This window comes from Ursus americanus, chromosome 4 (assembly GCF_024610735.1).
Source record: "Ursus americanus isolate L20-20 chromosome 4, mUrsAme1.1.p, whole genome shotgun sequence".
Classification (NCBI taxonomy): domain Eukaryota; kingdom Metazoa; phylum Chordata; class Mammalia; order Carnivora; family Ursidae; genus Ursus; species Ursus americanus.
Genome location: NC_142130.1, coordinates 35,493,812 through 35,515,661, shown reverse-complemented (window position 1 = coordinate 35,515,661; position 21,850 = coordinate 35,493,812). Strand labels below are relative to the sequence as shown.

At 37.5% G+C, this 21,850-nt stretch overlaps 1 protein-coding gene across 1 annotated transcript in view; it reads right to left on the bottom strand.

Annotated features, from left to right (window-relative positions):
* The window catches only part of KPNA1 (karyopherin subunit alpha 1), a 71,026-nt gene that overhangs the window by 30,952 nt on the left and 18,224 nt on the right, over positions 1-21,850 (bottom strand). Inside the window, exons 2-3 of the mRNA XM_045812746.2 lie at positions 16,992-17,125; positions 2,231-2,338 (exon numbers count right to left, since the gene is read on the bottom strand). Of these exons, the coding sequence (XP_045668702.1) occupies positions 2,231-2,338; positions 16,992-17,120 (237 nt within the window). The 5' untranslated portion in view covers positions 17,121-17,125. The remainder of the gene's footprint in view (positions 1-2,230; positions 2,339-16,991; positions 17,126-21,850) is intronic.

The following is a 21,850-nucleotide window of genomic DNA, read 5'->3' as shown; positions in this document are numbered from 1 at the left end:
CCACTGTTTTCTTGCTTTATTAGAACTTTTCCATTTTCTACAACAACCCATCTCCAGTATTAGTAGTTAACCTTCTTTTCAGGGTCACTTGTCACAATAAAATAAAGTTCTTATCATTTCATGAAGGGTTAGAGTCAATAAGATGAATCGTGAAGAAAGCTGCACTGAGTTATAAATGCTGGAGGGTTGGTAAGCAATACCGAACACTTAAGAATCCCAGTGGGGAGAGTGAAGCATTCTGCTCTTAACAGTCAGAAAAGTAACTAATTTGAAACTTACAAAACTGATTCTTTTTTTTTTTTTTTTAAAGATTTTATTTATTTATGTGACAGAGAGACAGCCAGCTAGAGAGGGAACACAAGCAGGGGGAGTGGGAGAGGAAGAGGCAGGCCCCCAATGGAGGAGCCCGATGTGGGACTCGATCCCAGAACGCCGGGATCACGCCCTGAGCCGAAGGCAGCCGCCTAACGACTGCACCACCCAGGCGCCCCGAAACTTACAAAACTGATTCTTGAATAAACAAAGCTACCTATATGATTCTGTTATGAATGTTTGGATACACTTAGATATACACATTCTCTCTCTCACACACACACAAACACACACACACATACACAAACACATGTTCTCTTCCCTCTCTTATCCCCTAATAGAAGATGTATTGACTTTACATTCATGGTATTAAAGTATTGTTGACTTTATATCACAGCATTCAAGTTACAAGAAATCAAGGAGACAAATGAACATCACTCAAGGACTTAACGTCTTCTGGGGAAAAGTACAGTGCATTTTTAGTTGCACAAAGGATAACTATCATGTTACATGGAGATACGACTTTTTATTTCTTCATTTGAGACTCAGTGTGGTTTAAGGAGTTCTGTAGGGATCCCAGGTTGTCAAGGAGTATATTAGGGTGGTTAATTTTATATATCAACTGGGTTAGGTTATGGTATCCAACTGTTCGAACACACACTGGTCTAGACTTGCTATGAAAGTATTTTTTAGATGTGTTTAACATTTAAATTAGCATACTCAAGTAAAGTACTTTACTCTCCAAAATGTGGGTGGGCCTCATTCAATCAGTTGAAGGTCTTAAGAGCAATGACAGGTTTCCTGAGGAATTTCAGCGCTATAACTACAACATCAATGCTTACCCGAATTTTCAGCCTACTAACTTGCCCTACAGATTTTGGACTTACCAGCTCCAACAATTAATGAGCCAATTCCTGAAAACCAATCAATCAATCAATCTCCTATTGGTTGTTTCCTCCATAAAACCCTAATGCTATGGTCCACAAAACACTTCATATTTATTTTAACATCCACTAAAAGAACAACAACAAAAAGAAGGACCGCTCGGCTTTCTGAAGGACCTAGAAGAATTCACCACAAAATGATTGTGTTGGCTACAATGTCTATATAGATTCCAAAGTGACTTAAACTGCTCTCCTAGTTCCAAAAGAAAACTGGTCAGTAAAAACTGGCAATCTATGAAGTAAGAAAGAAAAAAATATATATATATAGGATATTGTGCATAATACGTCACAATTTGCTTAAAAGGGGCACAGGGCGGGGGAGAGAAAAAACTTATTTTCTCAGAGAGAGTAAGAATCTAGTAACAGTGGTTGTCAATGAAGAAAGAAATTGGGTGGAAGAAAGATCTCCCTTTTTGAAAAACCATCTGTGCGTGTGTGCGTGCGTGTGCGTGTGTGTGTGTGTGTGATTAACTGACTACAATAAATTAGAGATATAAACAGGTATAATCCATACAAATAAAGCATTAATTTTTATCTGCTTATGTAACCTCAAGAAAGTTACAAAATGGGTTATAAGAGAAAATTCTAACAGCTGTGATGTGGAACCAATTTTTAAAATCATATAAACATGCCCCATTTGATAACTGAAAAGAATAGCAAACTGGGATTTCCTTTAAAGTATCCCTTATTATTTAACTTTTAAGGAATAATTTTATAATTATCTTTTTAAGTTTTAACAGCTGAATTAGTCTTCATAATTTAGTTAATTCTGTTTAATTGCATGTTATTCAAACTATAATAAACATTTGATGAACCATGAGATTAAGTATATGGCTTCTTTTTAAAAATGAAATGCCAAGTACTTTCTATAGCCATCTACTAACACCTTTTTTAAAAACCCAAATAGAGAGCTATACCTCTTATCTTCCTCAGAAAAACACTTTTAAAAGAGTTTCTTTCATTATCTTACTTACTGGTGCCATCTCCATGTTATTAATCTGAGCCTCATGGAAGCCTCCATCTGACATAACTTCTTCTTCTGTTTCTTCCTCTGCTGTAGCAACATTTCTTCGCTTGAATAACTGAAAAATAAAAGACTGTGACTCAAGTATTCTAATACAAGGGAGTTCAACATGCAAACAATAGGAACACCACTTAAAAGGCAATAAGGAAGGATGGAGTTTTTTGAAAATCACTTTAAAAATTCTATGGGGCGCCTGGGTGGCACAGCGGTTAAGCGTCTGCCTTCGGTTCAGGGCGTGATCCCGGCATTAAGGGATCGAGCCCCACATCAGGCTCCTCCACTGTGAGCCTGCTTCTTCCTCTCCCACTCCCCCTACTTGTGTTCCCTCTCTCACTGGCTATCTCTATCCTGTCGAATAAATAAATAAAATCTTTAAAAAAAAAAAAAATTAAAAAAATTCTAAAGATTGTGCCACCTCTGACCTTTCCTGATGAGGAACTATTTCAGAATACTCCAGTCTTATAATCTAATGCAATTAACTATATGCTGTTACCAACTCTTGATGTGGTAAAATTACTAAGGGAAGCCTGACACTGCATGACACATGAAAAGGATAAGGTTGAAAAGGAGCTAGGACATGCTTGGCCGTTCCCCTCATTCCTCTATGTTCAGCTGGTGATCGTATAGTCTTACCAATGCATTCGGGGAAATGACAAAAATGATGTCAGAATGACTTAATACTTCCCTCTTAACCCTCAAAGATAGTGAACTGAGACTTCCCAACCTTTCCAACCTGTCCAGCAACCAGTGATAACAAGTGACTACTGCTTGAACACTACCTTTAAAGCATCTATTAATTTGTGTAGGCAAAGAATACTTCCTTCCAAAGGTAGCCCAATAAGGTGTCTTCATTATATCTTTAATTGTCCAAAGCAGTTCACTCGTTCAAGCATTGATGGAGTAACAATAACTTATCCCTTCATCCTACACAACTCTAAAAGCACACAAAATCCATCAAATAATAGGTTTCAGCCAATGGATAACAGGCAGCCCAGGTAGTGATCCTTCAGAAAAGAAAAGAAAAAAGACTTGCCCTATGACTGCCTCAGACTATTGCCTGGACAGACTTTCCAGGCTGTAGCACAGGGAGGGCAAAACCCAAACAGGGCCTATAGGCTCCCTCAGTTGAGGAGACAAGAGTTTAGAAATGAGGAGGCCAAGGCAACTAGAATCCATAGGCAAAGTAATGAAGAGAAGAGATCAACACAGAGAGAACTCTAAACTTCTGCAGAAAATTCCCCATGAGTATTTAGCTCTGTACTACAAGCACAGGTGTACAAGGAAAATATAGCTGGGAAAGGAACCACCTCCAACAAACACGCAGAACAATTCTGGAAGTTATATGGGTCAAGGAATATTCATGTTTCAACCACACAATAGAAAAGACTTCCTAAAATATACAGGGCACTTATTTAGTAGAACACTCAGAAGGATACCAATTAAGAAGTGAGGCTAGATTAGCTCTAGATTAAAGGGTATTAAAGGTCCAGCCCAATGAAATGTAAAAACAAACTGGTTCCAAGTAATTTACTAAACCCAAAGATAAATTCAGAAGAAAAGACTATCCATAAGGAAGAAAAAAATCAATCAAAATCACCTAAAAATGACAAAAATGGAAAAGAACATTAAAATTGTTATAAATATATTCCACATATTCAAAAAGTAGAAGTATAAACAGTATGAGAGATAGGAAGAGATGAACAAAAAGACTAAGCAAACACCTAGATATGAAAAATACAATTTTTCAGATGAAAAGTACACTGGATGGGAACAGCAGATAATATATTGCAGAAGAAAATATTAGTGAATTTAAGGACATAGCAATATAAACACTCCAAAATTAAAGACATGGAAAAAAGGTTGAGACAATAGGTACAAAACAGAAGTCAGTTGTGGGACATCAAGTGACCTGATATACATGCACTGGAGCCCTAAGGTTGGGGTGGGGGGAATATATTTAGAAAATCGTCAAAGTTGTTCGTTTGCTTTGGGTTTTTTTTTTCGTTTCAAGTTTTTATTTAAATTCCAGTTAGTTAACATATAGTGTAATGTTAGTTTCAGGAGTAGAATTTAGTGATTCATCACTTACATATAACACCCAGTGCTCATCACAACAAGTGCCCTCCTTAATACCCATCATGCATTTAACCCATCCCCCACTTACCTCCTATTAACCCGTTTGTTCTCTATAGTTAAGAGTGTTTTATGGTTTGCCTCTCGTTTTCCTCCTATGTTCATCTGTTTCATTTCTTAAATTCCACATAATGAGTGAAATCATATGGTACTTGTCTCTTTTTTACAGATTTTATTTATTTATTTATTTATTTATTAGAGAAAGAGAGAGCACGCAAGCATTAGCAGGGGAAGGGGCAAAGGGAGAGGGAGAAGCAGACTCCCCACTGAGCACAGAGCCTGACGCAGGGCTTCAATCCCTCAATCCCAGGACCCTGAGATCATGAACTGAGCTGAAGACAGACACTTAACTGACTGAGCCACCCAGGTGCCCAGTATTTATCTTTCTATGACTGGCTTATTCTGCTTAGGGTAACACACCCTAGCTCCATCCAAATGGCAAGATTTCATTATTATGGCTAATAGTCCATTGTACAGATAATACTTCTTTTTTCCATTCATCATTAGATGGACATTTAGGCTCTTTCCATAATTTGGCTATTGCTGATAATGCTGCTATGAACATCAGGGTGCGCGTGTCCCTTTGGATCAGTATTTTTGTATCCTTTAGGTAAATACCTAGAGGTGCAATTGCTGGATCCTAGGAAACTCCACACCGTTTTCCAGAATGGCTGCACCAGTTTGCACTGCCACCAACGGTCTAAGAGGGTTCCCCTTTCTCACATCCTCACCAACATCTGTTGCTTCCTGTGTTAATTTTAGCCATTCTGACAGATGTGAGGTGATATCTCATTGTAGTTTTGGTTTGTATTTCCCTGATGATGAGTGATACTGGGCACCTTTTCATGTGCCATCTAGATGTCTTTGGAAAAATGTCTGTTCATGTCTTCTGCCCATTTCTTGACAGGACTGTTTTCTGGGTGTTGAGTTTGTAAGTTCTTTATAGATTATGCATACTAATCCTGTAACAGACATGTCATTTGCAAATATCTTCTCCCATTCTGTAGGTTACTGATTGTTTCCTTTGCTGTGCAGAAGCTTTTTATCTTGATGAAGTCCCAAAACTTCATTTTTGCCTTTGTGGGAAAATTCCCTTGCCTCCAGGGATGTGTCTAGTAAGAAGCTACTACGTCCAAGGTCAAAGAGGTTGCTGCCTGTGTTCTCCTTTAGGATTTTGATGGTTTCCTGTCTCACATTTAGGTCTTTCATCCATTTTGAATTTATTTTTGGGTATGGGGTAAGAAAGTGGTCCAGTTTCATTCTTTCTACATGCTGCCATCCAGTTTTCCTAACACCATTTATTGAAAAGACTTTTTTTCCATTAGATATTCCCTCCTGCTTTGTGGAAGAGTAATTGATCATATAGTTATGGGTTCATTTCTGGGTTTTCTGTTCTGTTCAATTGATCTATGAGCCTGTTGTTGTGCGAGTACCATACTGTCTTGATTACTACAGCTCTGTAATATAACTTGAAGTCCAGAACTGTGATGCCTCCAGCTTTGCTTTTCTTTTTCAGGATTGCTTTGGCTATTCAGGGTCTTTTGTGGTTCCATGCAAATTTTAGGACTGACTGTTCTACCTCTGTGAAAAATGCTGGTGGTATTTTGATAGGGATTGCACTAAATGTGTAGATTGCTTTGGGAAGTATAGACATTTTAACAGTATTTGTTCTTCTAATCCATGAGCATGGAATGTCATTCCATTTCTTTGTGTCCTCTTCCATTTCTTTCAAAAGTGTTCTATAGTTTTCAGAGTACAGATCTTTTACCTCTTTGGTTAGATTTATTCCTAGGTATCTTATGGTTTTTGGTGCAGTTGTAAATGGGATCGATTCCTTGATTTCTTTCTGCTGCTTCACTGTTGGTGTATAGAAATGCAACGGATTTCTGTATGTTGGATTTTGTATCCTGCGACTTTACTGAATTTGTGTATCAGTTCTAGCAATTTTTTGGTGGAGTCTTTTGGGTTTTCCATAGAGTATCTTGTTGTCTGCAAATAGTGAAAGTTTGACTTCTACCTTGTCAATTTGGATGCCTTTTATTTCTTTTTGTTGTCTGACTGCTGACACTACGACTTCCAGTCCTATGTTAAATAACAGTGGTGAGAATGGATATCCCAGGTCTCATTCCTGACTGTAGAGGAAAAGCTCTGTTTTTCCCCACTGAGGATGACATTAGCTGTGGGTCTTCTGTCTATGGCCTTCTGTATATGATGTTGAGGTATGTTCCTTCTACCCCTACTTTGCTGAGGGTTTTTTTTTTTTTTAAGATTTTATTTATTTATTGACAGAGAGAGAGACAGCCAGTGAAGGAGGGAACACAAGCAGGGGGAGTGGGAGAGGAAGAAGCAGGCTCCCAGAGGAAGAGCCCGACATGGGGCTCGATCCCAGGATCCTGGGATCACGCCCTGAGCCGAGGGCAGACGCTCAACGACTGAGCCACCCAGGCGCCCCTGTTGAGGGTTTTTATCAAGAATGGATACTCTGTCAAATTCTTTTCCTGAATCTATTAAGAGGATCACATAGTTCTTACCCTTTATCAATATTGTGTACTGTGTTGATTTGTGAATACTGAACCACCCTTGCAGTCCAGGAACAAATCCCACTTGATCATGGTGAATGATTCTTTTAATGTACTGTTGGATTTGATTTGCTAGTATTTTGTTGAGAATATTTGCATCCATGTTCACTGTGATATTGGTCTGTAATTGTCTTTTTAGTGGGGGTCTTTGGTTTTGAAACCAAGGTAATGCTGGCCTCGAAGAAGGAATTGGGAAGTTTTCATTCCATTTTAATTTTTTGGAACAGTCTGAGAAGATAGGTATTGACTCTTCTTTAAATGTTTGGTAAAATTCCTCTGGGAAGCCATCTGGCCCTGGACTTCTGTTTACAGGAGATTTTTGATTACTGATTCAATTTCTTTGCTGGTTATCAGTCTGTCAAGTTTTTTTTTTTTTTTTTGAAGATTTTATTTATTTATGTGACAGAGAGACAGCCAGTGAGAGAGGGAACACAGCAGGGGAGTGGGAGAGGAAGAAGCAGGCTCCCAGCAGAGGAGCCTGATGTGGGACTCGATCCCAGAACACCGGGATCACGCCCTGAGCCGAAGGCAGCTGCCTAACAACTGTGCTACCCAGGTGCCCCAAGTCTGTCAAGTTTTCTATTTCCTCCTGTTTCAGTTTTGATAGTTTATACATTTCTAGGAATTTATCCATTTCTTCCAAACTGCCTAACCTGTTGGGCATATAATTTTTCATAATATTGTCTTATAACTGTATTTCTGTGGTGTTAGTGTGATCTCCTCTCTCATTCATGATTTTATTTGGGTCCTTTCTCTTTTCTTTTGGATAAGTCCGACTAGGGGTTTATCAATTTTATTAATTTTTTTCAAAGAACCAGCTCCCAGTTTCATTGATCTATTTTGTTTGTTTTTGTATCATTTATTTCTGCTCTAATTTTTATTATTTCCCTTCTTCGGCTGGCTTTAAGCTTCACTTGTTCTTTCCTAGATCCTCTAGGTGAAAGGTTAGGTTGTGTATTTGAGATTTTTCTCGCTTCTTGAGGTAGGCCTGTATTGCTATATACTCCCCTCTTATGATCTCTTTTACTGTATCCTAAAGGTTTTGGACTGTCATGTTTTCATTTTTACTTGTTTACATGTAGTTTTAATTTCTTCTTTAAGTTCCTGGTTGACCCATTCATTCTTTAGTAGGATGTTCTTTAACCTCCATGTATTTGTGGTCTTTTCAAATTTTTTCTTGTGGTTGACCTCAAGTTTCGTAGCACTGCAGTCGGAAAATATGCATGGTATGATCTCAGTCTTTTTGTACTTGTTGAGGCCTGATTTGTGACCTAGTATGTGATCTCTTCTGGATAATGTCCCATGTGCACTAGAAAAGAATGTGTACTATGCTGCTTTAGGATGAAATGTTCTGAATATATCTGTTAAGTTCATCTGGTCCAGTGTGTCATTCAAAGCCATTCTTTGTTTCCTTGTTGATTTTCTGCTTAGATGATCTGTCCTTTGATGTAAGTGGAGTGTTAAAGTCCCCTACTATTACTGTATAATTATCAATGAGTTCTTTTATGTTTGTTACTGTTTTATATATTTGAGTGCTCTCAATTTGGGGGCATAAATATTTACAACTGTTAGACCTTCTTGTTGAATAGACCCCTTTATTATGATATAGTGCTCCTCTTCATTTCTTGTTACAGTCTTTGTTTTAAAATCTAGTTTGTCTAACGTAAGTATTGCTATTCCGGCTTTCTTTTGACATCCATTTGCATGATAAATGGTTCTCCATCCCCTCATTTTCAATTTGCAGGTGTCTTTAGGTCTAAAACGAGTCTCTTATAGGCAGCATATAATAGGGGGTCTTGTTTTTTTTAAATCCATTTTTTAATTTAAGGCCATTTTTAAACTATGTCTATTGATTGGAGCATTTAGTCCATTTACATTCAGAGTAATTATTGATAGATATGAATTTAGTGCCATTTTATTACTTGTTTTGTCATTGTTTCTGGATATTTTCTCTCTTCCTTTCTAACCTTTACTGATTTTGGTCTTTCTTTCCCAAAGAGTCCTCTTTAAAATTTCTTGCAGGGCTGGTTTAGTGGTCACAAACTGCTTTAGTTTTTGTTTGTCTGGGAAACTCTTTATCTCTTCTTTAACTCGGAATGACAACCTTGCTGGATAAGTATTCTTGGCTGCAGATTGTTCTCATTCGGCATGTTGAATATATCATACCACTCTCCTCTTGCCTGCCAAGTTTCTGAGGAGAGATCTGCTGCTAACCTTATTTGTCTTCCCTTGTAAGTTAGGGACTTCTTTTGTCTCACTGCTTTCAGGGTTTTTTTTCCTTAGCTCTGTATTTTGCAAATTTAATTATGATTATGTCTTGGTATTGGCCTGCTTTTGTTGATTTTGATGGGAGTTGTCTGTGCCTCCTGGATTTAGATGTCTTGTTTCCACATTAGGGAAGTTTTCAGCTATAATTTCCTCAAATAAACCTTCTTCCCCCCTTTCCCTCTCTTCTTCTTCTGGGACTCCTATGATACAAACATTATTACACTTTACTGAATCACCGAGTTCCCTAAGTCTACATTCGTGATCTAATATTTTTCTTTCCCTCTTCCATTCAACTTCATTAATTTCCATAATCTTCTATATTACTTACTCATTTCTCTGCTTCTTCCATCCTTGTGGTCATTACATCCAGTTGGCTTCAAATCTCGGTTATTGCATTTTTCATTTCAGCCTGACTAGTAATTTTTTGGTCTTCTATCTCTGCAGTAAGGGACTTCCTAGTGTCTTCTATGCTTTTCTCAAGCCCAGCTAATATCCTTATGGCTGTTACTTTAAATTCAGGATCAGGCATATTATTTATATGTTTTGATTAGATCCCTGGCCATGACCTTTTCTTGTTCTTTCTTTTGGGATGAATTCCTCTGTCTTGGCATTTTGTGTAGGTCTCTGTCTTCTTCTGTGTGTTAGGAAAGCCTGTTATGTCTTCTGCTCCTAAAAGTAATGACTTTATGAAGAAGAGGTCATATACTATCCAGAGCCTGGCACTTTAGAAGTGTCTCTGGTGTATGCTGTGTGCACTCTGCTACTGTGTTTTGGCTGCTCTTTCCCTCAGGTCAGTCCTCTGCAGAGTTTCTCCCTGCTTGCAGTGGGGAGTGTCTGGACCTTGGTCAGAGTGTGGTGAGTTTTAACTAGATGTGCTCTGGTCTGCTTGTTAAAGAGACCTGATGCTACTTCCACCAGAGCTGAAGCTTTGCAGAACTCTATGGTCAGTAGACATGGTACGTGCGGGGGTTTGTGGGGTCTTCCGTAGGAGGGGCCTGCTGCTCTGGTTCTCTAGCACAACTGCCCGAGTAAAACGGCACCTGTAGAGCACAGGGGGGCAGGGCTGTTTAGGCCACTACTGTTGGCACTGTGCTGCTTACTGAAGATAGTTTATGCTAAGTGGGTGGGGAGGAAAATGGCATCAGCCAGCTCTCTGGTCGCCGGAGAGGGGAGTTTGCCCACACCACTGCCCAGGAAGCCCTCCCAGAGGAGCAAACAATCTCCCCTCATGTGTCCCAGGCATCCCTCAACTCGCTGCCTTCACCCTGTCTGTGCCCCAGCCGTCTGCCTGCATGGTAGCACAGTGCACCTTGGGGTCTATACCAAGCAGGCATGCTGAGTTTTAAAACTCCAAACTTTAGGGACCTGGCATGGCATGGGACTATGCTGGTCCTCTGGGGGAGGGTCTTACCGCACTGGGACTAATGCAGGTTTGTCCCAGAACAGCAGTCATGCCAAAGTGCAGGGGCGTGGAGTTTTAAGTCAAGCACAGCAAAGAGCCAGTGTCCAAGTTAGCCAGCCTCAGCAGGCGTCTCTGCACCTATGCTGAGGGGTAGGGGAAGGAAATGGTGGCCACTGGCTCTTCTGTCCCTGTCACCTCTCCCAGACGTGCTCCAGGATGGGGAAACCGTCTCTCCCAGTGAGTGTCCCAAGGGATTCTAAATATTAACAATGAACAACTGAAAACTGAAATTCAAAATATACCATTTGCAATGGCATCAAAACTACACAATACTTAGGGGAAAACCTGACAAAAAAAACTACAAATCAGGGTGCTTGGGTGGCACAGTCAGTTAAGTGTCCGACTCTTGGTTTTGGCTCAGGTCCTGATCTCAGTGTCATGAGACTGAGCACCGTGTCAGGCTCTACGCTCAGCAAAGAGTCTGCTTGAGATTCTCTTTCTCTCTCTCTGCACCTCCTGCTTGTGCTCTTTCTCTCTCTCAAATAAATAAATGAATCTTTAAAAAAAGCAAAACCTACAAATCCCTGAGAGATAGTATAGATCTAAATAAATGGAGATGTGGTGCTTCCTGAGTCAGAAGACTCACTGTTATGATATCGGCTCTCCCCAAGCTGATCTACAGATCTAACATAATCATAATCAAATCCTCAGAGCAGGCTTCTGTGCACAAACTGACAAGCTGATTCTAAAGTTCATATAAAAATGCAAAGGACCTGTAATAGCCAGAACAATTTTTGGAAAGAAGAACAAGGTTAGAGGGCTACTAATATGATTTCAAGACTTACTATAAAAGCTACAGTAATCAAGACAGTGTGGTATATAAGACAGATAAATAAACCAAAGGAACAGAAAGAAGTTCAGAAGCCAGACCTACACAGAGATAGTCAATTGCATGTAAAAGGTTCTAAGGCAATTCAGAGAGGGAAACAATCATTCCAATAAATGACACCTGAATAAATGGAAAGCCATATGTAAAAAAAAAAAATGGCCTCTTTCTCCTTTCCTCACATTTTATACAAAAATTAAATGTAAATAATCATGACCTACATTTAAACTATAACAGTAAAAATTCTTAAAGAAAACAGGAGAAAATCTTCAGTGACCTTGGCTTTGACAAAGATTCTTAGACTTGATCACAAAAGCACAACCAATAAAAGAAAAAAACAGATACATGGAATTCCAAAATCGAAACCTTTTGCTCTTCAAATAGCACTTCTGAAAATGAAAAGGCAAGCCACTGACTGGGAGAAAATATTTAAAAAACATATCAAACAAAAGACTTGCATCCAGAAAACAACTCAATTAAAAAACTAAACAGACTTCACTAAAGTAGATCTACAGATGGCAAATAAGCACACGGAAAGATGCTCTCAACTTCAGTCATTAGGGAAGTGCAAAATAAAACCACAATGGCACACTACTATGCACACCTTAGAACAGATAAAATGAGAAAGACTGACCAAATGCTCACAAGGATGTGGAGCAAATGACACTCTCATACCCTGCTGATGTGAAGATAAAGTAGTACAACCCCTTTTAGCAAACAGTCGACAGCATCATAAGTACACACCTACTACACAACCCAGCCATTCTCCTCCTAGACATCTATCCTGGAGAAATGGAAATATATACCCATACAAAGAGCTGTTCATGAATGTTCACAGCAGCTTTATTTATAATCACCAAAAACTGGAAACAATCCAAACTGCCATCAACAAGTGAATGGATAAACCAATTGTGGTTTTATCTTTACAACAGATCGCTATTCAACAATAAAAGGAATGAACCATACACACAACATAAATAAATTTCAAAATGATTAAGCTGACTGAAAGAAGCCAGACAAAACAGAATACATATTGTATCAGTCATTTATGCAAAGTAATCAGTGGTGACTGAAAACAGATTAGAAGTTGTGGTGGGGTGGGGAAAAAGGTACTACAAAGGTATACCAGGAATACTGAGAGCAATAAATATGTTCACCATCTTAATTATGGTTATGATTTCACAAAGATATACATGTCAAAATTTAACAAATTCTACATTCTACTGTATGTCAACTATACAGCCATAAAGTTTAAAAACATAGAAAAAATAATAGTTGAAATAAACTGCAATACATCTATTTTATTTATTCCTAATAATACTAAAATACACACACTCTTGTTCCCTCTGGAGGATGTTAAGAAACCAACTCATTATTTTGAAAATGAAGAAATGGAGAAATTCAAGTATTTCTTTTTCCTGTATGATTACTAATTAAGAAAAACTAAAAACTGCAGTTTGATCAACCTCTTGGATCTTGCTTTTATGATGTGTTAGGGAGGTTTGGAGCAGTAGTAAGTCTATAGCTAATTAATCTTCACTACTGAAGTAAGAATCTCCTGAATACTCTACCTAATGTCCCCCGTGAAAGATGAGTTTTTCCAGTCTGGCTAGAGGAACAGGCACTATTCTCAGCACTGTGCGAGGACCAGGCACTGTTCCCTCTAATCTTTGTGGACGACAGTTTCCTCTAGCCTTGAGTAGTCTCAAGCACATATGCTGGTCACTACCCTGCTGAATATTCAAAGAAACGCTTTGAAGATCTCCAGGCTTCTTTCTCTATATAAGGTCTCTCCCTTTTGGTGTTCCCTCCTATGATCTTGATCCTCGGACTCTCAGCTCTGTCTCCTCAACTCGGGTGGTCTTTAGTTCCCTGTTCCTGTGTTGCAACTTGCAACTTGGAAACTCTCTTGGGCAGTAAGCTGAAGCAATCAATCATAGGGCTTGTCTCACTGGCTTCCTATCTCTAGAGATCACTGTCCTTCTCTGGTTAATGTCTGATGTCTTGAACTCCTGTTTCATGTATTTTGTCTGTTTAATCTTGGTTTGTTTCAGGTAATAGGGTAAATCTGGGCCCTGCTATTCTACTTTGGCTGGAAGCGGAAGTCCTCCAAGTGCCCTAATACTCAAAATACCCCAATACGGCTAATGGGAGCCTGTACAAGCTAACTCCTGAGTCTTTTCAACACAAGTTTTGATGGTCTTAAACCTCCCTGCTCTATGTTATGAAAAAATACTACACGTTCGCCTTGAATATTCCCTATCTCTAAAGAATCAGGTGGTTTTTCCAAGAAGACTTGGTCCCGAGAGAAAAATTCTCTAATGACCACAATATCTCAAGGTCCTAGGGGTGCTCACTGATACAAGGTATTTCGCCAATCCTAAGTCTTTCTAGGACAGAACTGGGTTTCGTGTGTATACGTGTGTTTTAAGAAAAATATGGAACTGATAAATTACCTGAGAAGTTTAACCACATAGCAAATCAGATAAAAATAATCTAAAAGAGCTGTAGAAGAGAATGAAAAGACAGGCAGGAATATGAAGCCAAGCAGGTAAAAAAATCAGACAACCGACTCCGGGAAAAACAAAGTATAAAGAAAGGAAATGTAACCGTGGGATACCATTCAGTTCAGCAATAAATAATACTTACATACTGTAGTATAACTATACTGAGAATACATGCAAGGGAAAAGTAGTGTAAGAGCTTAAATCTTCACCTACCGTACCAGAATATAAACAGATAATATTTTAAATTGATAAATAAATAGCCAAGAGGATTGGAAGTGGTCTACTTGGGAATGAGACCAGAACACTAGCGGTATGGTTTCAAGTACTGTAGTACTATTTAACTTTTTCAACTGTGTTTTTCAGAGAAAAACAGGTTTTAAAAAAGAAAAAACTGGGATGCCTGGGTGGCTCAGCCAGTTAAGCAGCTGCCTTCGGCTTGGGTCATGATCTTGGGGTCCCAGGATGGAGCCCCATGTCTGGCTCCCTGCTCAGCAGGGAGTCTGCTCCTCCCTCTCCCTCAGTCCCTGCCCCCTGCTTGTGCTCTCTCAAATAAATAGAATCTTTAAAAAAAACAATCAAAAAGAAAAAACTGCCAAAACAATCATGATCTATACACCTTATCTACAGACATGTTGACTGAACCTGTCAACCAAGTTAATCAATGGGGAAAGTTGCCTATCCACAAGTTTCCCAACTTGCTCACTTCACAAGGTATTTCTTTTAACTAAAAACATCAAGCAAACCTCCCTTCTTCATCATGATGGGTTTTATTAACTTTTCATTAGCACTAGGTTACCTATTCACTCTGAATTAACAGGAGTCTGCTTAATTCAAATTTATAAGTACTGGTTCAATCAGAATGACACCAACTAGTAAAATTTTTGCCAAAAATAAATTTTAGATTGGTCTGTAAGTGCCAAATGGATAGAGGTCATTTATAAAGTGCTGCCTAGATATAACAAAAATTAAATGTTAATCTGATAAAAGGATAGCCCTCAAAGATGCAGTTATTTTTTGTGCACTTGGCAACATCAATTCCTGTGCTACCCTCACATCTACCTCTTCAGCTGGCTTAAGCTTGTGACTTTTCCCGATGACAAAGAAACTGTGAAAATATAAACAGTACGTAATGAATCTATATTTTACTGATATTTACTATTTTACAAAGTAGGCATGAAATAAGTACTATTATGATATTAAGAAGCCTGCCTGGTTTTACCAGTTCTCTCTACATAATACATACAAAATAAAAAAATTAAGATTTTAAATAGAGCAATATTCCAAAAACTTATCATAGAAACTTATTAAAGCCATAGCACAATTTCAGATCTCATACGATGAACATGATAGAATTTCAACCACAAATATTTTTAGTCCAATACATGGGGCCATACTTGCCAGCTGCTATATTAAGGATACAGACCATTGGTCTTCAGGCAGGTAAGTGAATACGAAAAATTTATTTTATTTATATAAACTTTATAATAAAGTCTAATTACATGACATCACCCATCACCAAGAAGAGAATAAAATGAACACTGTTAATGGCAGAAGATCATTATTACATCTTCAACTGGCTTTATGCCAAATATGATGCATAAGCTGGTAGTTATATTTAGACCTATGCTTGGGCTCATGTGTATATATTCATGTATTCACATTCACATATGCAAATATAAATATGTAACAATGTTATGATGATTTCTGAATTTACCTCCAAAATAGAAGCTAATACAAAAGTTAATTCAAAGAAAAGTTTCCATTTCAAATAAGACACAGAGATGAATAAGAGGTAACAAGAAACCAAGAAAAACTCATCCTTTTATGAATAAGTGATAACTCTTAATTTACTGCACTTGATATAAACTCTATTATAATATTACAAACTCTCTTTCCCAAAAAATAATAAGTGTTTGAGTCAAACATCTACAGCCCTAACAAAAACAAAAAACAAAAAAAAATTGAGGTTGTAATGTACTCTTGGACTTTAACCAAAACTGGATTTTCCAGTGCAGTGTTACTCAAAAGAACAGTGTATTTTGAGACCAGCTCACTATAACTGCAAAATATTTATGAGATTACCTTACTTCTCAGGTATGAAAGATTGTGACTCATTCATTTGCCTTTTATGGAGCTTTTGTAGCGTGAGGATCAAATGGTCCTTCCAAGCTCAAAAGTCTCTCCTTAGCAAAAAAAAAAAAAAAAAAAAAAAAAAGTCACCTAAGTGTCTTTAAATTTCTTTGCCAAAAGAAATTCTAGGCATTCATTCTAGGCATTTTTAGAGGAAGGTAACATGAGAGTTAGTCCCAATCCTGTAGATGTTCAGACGTTCTCGAGTTAAAAATGACCAAAAATTAAAAAAAAAAAAAAAAAGAAATCAAAAATTAATGTCCTAATGAATCATACAGAATTAGTTCAGGGGTAAAAAGACATATTCTTGAGATTTTTGCTTTAAAATAGGATATAATAAAGAAATGTAAAGACAGACATGAAGCAAGTACAGCAAATTATTGACAATTACTGAATACAACGGATGAGTTTATGAAGTTCACTATCCTTTAATTCTGTAAGTTTACAAATTTTCATATTAAAGATTCACTTGATAATTCATTAAAAACATGCACATATAAAATCTTCAGCAAGTTTTAAAAAAGCAACTTTAAAAAAATAAAATACACTAAAAACAAATAGGCCAAAATATTAAAGAGTCGTTGTACTGCAAATACGAGAACCTAAGAGATTTCTTTATTCTTGTATTCTGCTTTTCATCACCTCCTCTTCCCCACTCCCCAAAACGCACTGATTTTATGATGGCGGGGATATATATTTACATACACACACATACCTAACACTGTCAAAATTAAAATAAAGTGGTTTCAGGCTTAAAATGGAAAATTAAGTTCTTCAAAATAAATGAATAACGGTAAAGGATTTACCTGCTCTTCTCTTTTCTGCTTGCGTAACTGCAGTCCCTCTTCCTCCCTCCTCCTGCGCATCTCATCAGGATTCAGGGACTTATTTTTGTAACTTTTCAGGCGAAAGTTCTCTTTTCCTGGGGTAGTCATGTTTTCTACAAAAATGAGAGAAAGGAAGAGAACAAATAAGCTTGGCTTATGGTAAAGAGCTGTTATTCTAACAGCTCAGCCTTTTAAACATATACATGCCCAACCTCACTGAATAAGGACACCAGAAATGGTTATTTTTTTTAACAGCTTTATCAAAATGTACAAGTCAACAGCTTTCGTATTTTCACATCAATGGGCAAACCATTACCACAGTCAATTTTTTAACATTTTCATCACCTCAAAAAGAAACTGTACCATTTGGCTATCACTCCTTTTCAGGACATTCCATATGAATAGAATCATACGCGTGGTCTCTGTGCCTGGCTTCTTTCACTTATTATATTTTCAAAGTTCATCTATGTTGCAACATATATCTGTACTTTATTCCTTTTTATGGCTGAATAATATCCCATCACACGAGATATCCCATTATATTTTATATCTCATCAAGACATTTGTGTTCTTTCCACTTTTTGGCTATTATGAATACTGCTTCCATAAACATCTGTGGACAAGTTTTTACGTAGACGTATATTTTCATTTTTCTCGGGCATATACCTAGGAATTGAACTGCTGGGTCACACGGTAACTCTGTTTCATCGTTTAAGGAACTGCCAAACTATTTTTCCAAAGTGCTGCACTACTTTACGTTCCCACCAGCGGTGTATGAGGGCTGATAATTTCTCCACTATCACAATTTTTGGTGTCTGCTGTCCTTTCACATATTTATTTTCTAACTGTATATCTTCCATTAAAACAAAAGAAGTCTATTCAGATTCTTTGCCCATTTTTAAAGTCTTTTTTTCATCATTAAAAGAATTCTTTTTTTTTTTTTTAAAGATTTTATTTATTCGACAGAGATAGAGACAGCCAGCGAGAGAGGGAACACAAGCAGGGGGAGTGGGAGAGGAAGAAGCAGGCTCATAGCAGAGGAGCCTGATGTGGGGCCCGATCCCATAACGCCGGGATCACGCCCTGAGCCGAAGGCAGACGCTTAACCGCTGTGCCACCCAGGCGCCCCAAGAATTCTTTATATATTATAGATATAAGTCCCTTATCAGAGCGATGCCTGAGTGGAGCAACTGGTTGAGCATCTGACTCCTGACGTTTCAGCTCAGGTCATGATCTCAGCGTCACAGAATCAAGCCCCACGTGAGGCTCCCTGCTCAGCACAGAGTCTGCTTCCCTATCCCTCTTGTGTGCTCTCTCTCTAAAAATTAACGGATCTCTTACAAAAAAAAAAAGAAAGAAAAGAAAAAGTCCCTTATCAGATATATAGTTTTTAAATATTTTCTTTCACTCTATAGGTTTTCTTTTCACTTTCTTAATGGTGTCCTTTGAAGCGCAAAAGTTTTTAATTTTGATGAAGTCCAAATTAATCTATTTTTTTTGTTGTTGCTCATGCTTTTAGTGTCATACTTAGGGATTCTTAATCCTAAGTCTCCTTCTACGAGTTTTAAAGTTTTAGCTCTTACAGTTAGGTCTGTCATCTATTTTGAGTTAATTATTATTTACGGTACAAGGTAAGGGTCCAACTACATTATTTCACATATGGCTACCCATTCGTTCCAGGCACCATTTGTTGAATTCAGGCTATTCTTTCTCCATTGAATGGTCCTAACACCCCTGTTGAAAAACAAATTGACCACATCTATATGGTTTTATTTCTCACTCCTATTCCATTGATCTGTTTGTATACGCTTGTGCTGATTCAACACAATTTTGACTGACATTATTGTAGTAAGTTGTGAAATCAGGAAGTATATGTCCTCCTATCTTATTCTTTTTCAAGACTGTTTTGGCTCTTCTAGACACCCTGCAATTCCATATGATTTTTAGGATCAGTCTGTCAATTTCTACAAAGTCAGCTGGGATTCTGATATGGACTACACTGAATCTGTGGGTCAATGTGGGGAGTATTGCCATCTTAATGTTAAATCTTCCAATCCACAGACAGGATACTTTTTTCTTAGATCTTCTCTAGTTTCTTTCAACAATATTTTGTGGTTTTCAGTGTTTTATACTTCTTTTGTTGAATTTATTCCTATTCTCATTTTTTTGATGCTATTGTAAATGAATTTCTTTCTTAATTTCACTTTTGGATTGTTCATGACAAGTCTATGGAAATACAATTGATTTTTGTATACTGATTTTGTATTTTGCAACTTTGCTGAACTTGTGTATTGTGCTAATATTTTTTTAGTGGATTCCTTAGGATTTTCTAAGACATTTCATACAAAATCATAATCATCTGCCAGAGACAGTTTTGTTTCTTTCTTTCCAGTCTTGAGGCCTTTGTGTATTTTTCTTTCTTTTCCTTATTTTTTTCCCAAAATTGCCATAGCTAGAACCTCTAATATAATGTCAAATAAAAATGGAGAAAGCAGACACTCTTTTCTTATTCCAGATTGTAGGGAAAAAGTGTTCAGTTTTCCCCATTAAGTATGATGTTATCTTTGAATTTTTCATAGGTATGCCTTTATTCATGTTGAGGAAGGTCCCTTCTAATCCTCGTTTTTTGAGTGTTTTTATCATTTAAAGGGTGTTGGATGTGTCAATTTTTTTGTGTGTCTATCACGAGAACAATGTGACTTTTGTTTTTTATTTCCTGACACGTTATATTAATTGGTTTGTGAACTTTACACTAACCTTGCATTTCTGGGATATTATGCCACTTGGTCCTGGTGTAAAATTCTTTTTATATGCTGGTGAATTAGGTTTGCTAGTATTTTGAGGATTTTTGTGTTCATCTTCATAAGAGAGAGTGGTCTGTAGTTTTCCTGTGATGTCTTTAGTATCAGGGTAACACTAATACTAGCTTCATAAAATAAGTTGGGAAGTGTTCCCCTTCACAATTTTTAGGAAGAGTTAGCATTCTTCTTTAAGTGTTTGGTAGAATTCAGCAGTGAAGCCACATGGGCCTGGGGTTTTCTTTGTGGGTAGAGCTTTATGATTAATCCAATCTTTTCACTTGCTAAGGTCTATTCAGTTTGTCTATGTAAGTCAGTTTCAGCAGCTGTCTTTCTAAAAATCTGTCCATTTTAGGGGGCCTTGGTGACTCAGTTGGTTGGGCGTCCCACTCTTGGTTTCGGTTCAGGTCATATCTCATGATCTCAGGGCTGTGAGATCGAATCCTGTGACGGGCTCCACACTCAGCAGAGAGTCTGCCTGAGATTCTCTTTCTCTCCCTCTCTCTCTGTCCCTCCCCCCCTCATGCTTGCTCTCTCAAAAATAAATATTTTAAAAATTCTCCATTTTATCTAAGCTGTTAAGTTATTGGTATGCAGTTGTTCATAGTATTCCTTTACAATCCTTTCCATTTTTTGTAATCCCAGTAGTAATGTTCCCTCTGTTATTTCGGATTCAAGTAATTTAAGTGCTCTTTTTTTCTATGTTAATCTGGCTAAAGGTTTGCCAATTTTGTTGATTTTTTTCAAAGAAGCAGATTTTGGTTTCCTTAATCTTTTTTTTTTTATTTTCTAGTTCATTAATCTCTACTCTCATCTTTATTATTTCCCTCCTTCTGCTTGTTTTAGGTTTACTTTGTTCTTTTTTTTCCCAGTAACTTAAGGTGGAACGTTAGTTGTTGATCTAAGTGATATCTTCCTTCTTTCTTAATATAAGCATTTATTACTTGAAGTTTCCCTGTAAGCACTGCTTTAGCTGTATCCCATGTTTTCTTAAGTGGTAACTTCATTTTCATTTATCTCAAACTATTTTCTGATTTCTCTTTTCATTTCTTCTTTGACCTACTGGTTATTTGGGAATATCTTAATTTCCACATATTTGTGAGTTCCCCAAATTTCTGTTAGTGATTTCTAATTTCTTTCCACTTGGTCAGAGAACAACCTTCGTATTATTCAATCCTTTTAAGATTTGCTTTGTGGCCTAGCTTATGGTTTATCCTTGAAAATGTCCCACATTCACTGGGAAGAATATATATATTCTATTGTTGCTGGGTGGCAGTGGTGTTCCACAGATGTCTGCTAGCTCTAGTTGGTTTATGGTGTGGCTTCTTTGTTGATCTTATGCCTAGCTGTTTTGTCCATTACTTAAAGTGGGATATTGTAGTCTCCCAACCATTACTGCTAAATTGTCTATCTTTCTCTTCATTTCTGTCAGATTTTACTTCTTGTATTTCGGTGCTGTTATTAGGTACATATATACTTGTAACTTTTATCTTTGTAGTGGATTGACTCTTTCATCCCTTTTTATCTCTAGTAACATTTTTTGTTTTAAAGTGTATTTTTTCTGGGGCGCCTGGGTGGCTCAGTCGTTGAGCACCTGCCTTTGGCTCAGGTCATGATCCCAGCGTTCTGGGATCGGCGTTCTGGGATTGAGCCCCATATCCTGCTCCCTGCTCAGCGGGAAGCCTGCTTCTCCCCCTCCCCCTGCTCGTGTTCCCTCTCTCGCTGCCTCTCAGTCAAATAAATATTTAAAAAAATAAAATAAAATAAAATAAAATAAAGTCTATTTTTTCTGATATTAGTACATCCACTCCAGGTTTCTTGTGGTGGTTGTTTGCATAATACATCTTCTTCCATCCTTATACTTTCAATGTATTTGTATCTTTCAACTTAAAGTACATCTCTTGTAAAGAGCATATAGTTGGATACTTTGACAATCTCTGCCTTTTTTTATTATATAGTTTAATCAATTCATGTTTAATATTATTACTTACATAGTTGATTTATGACTGTTTTTTTATTTTCTATGTATCTAATTTTTTT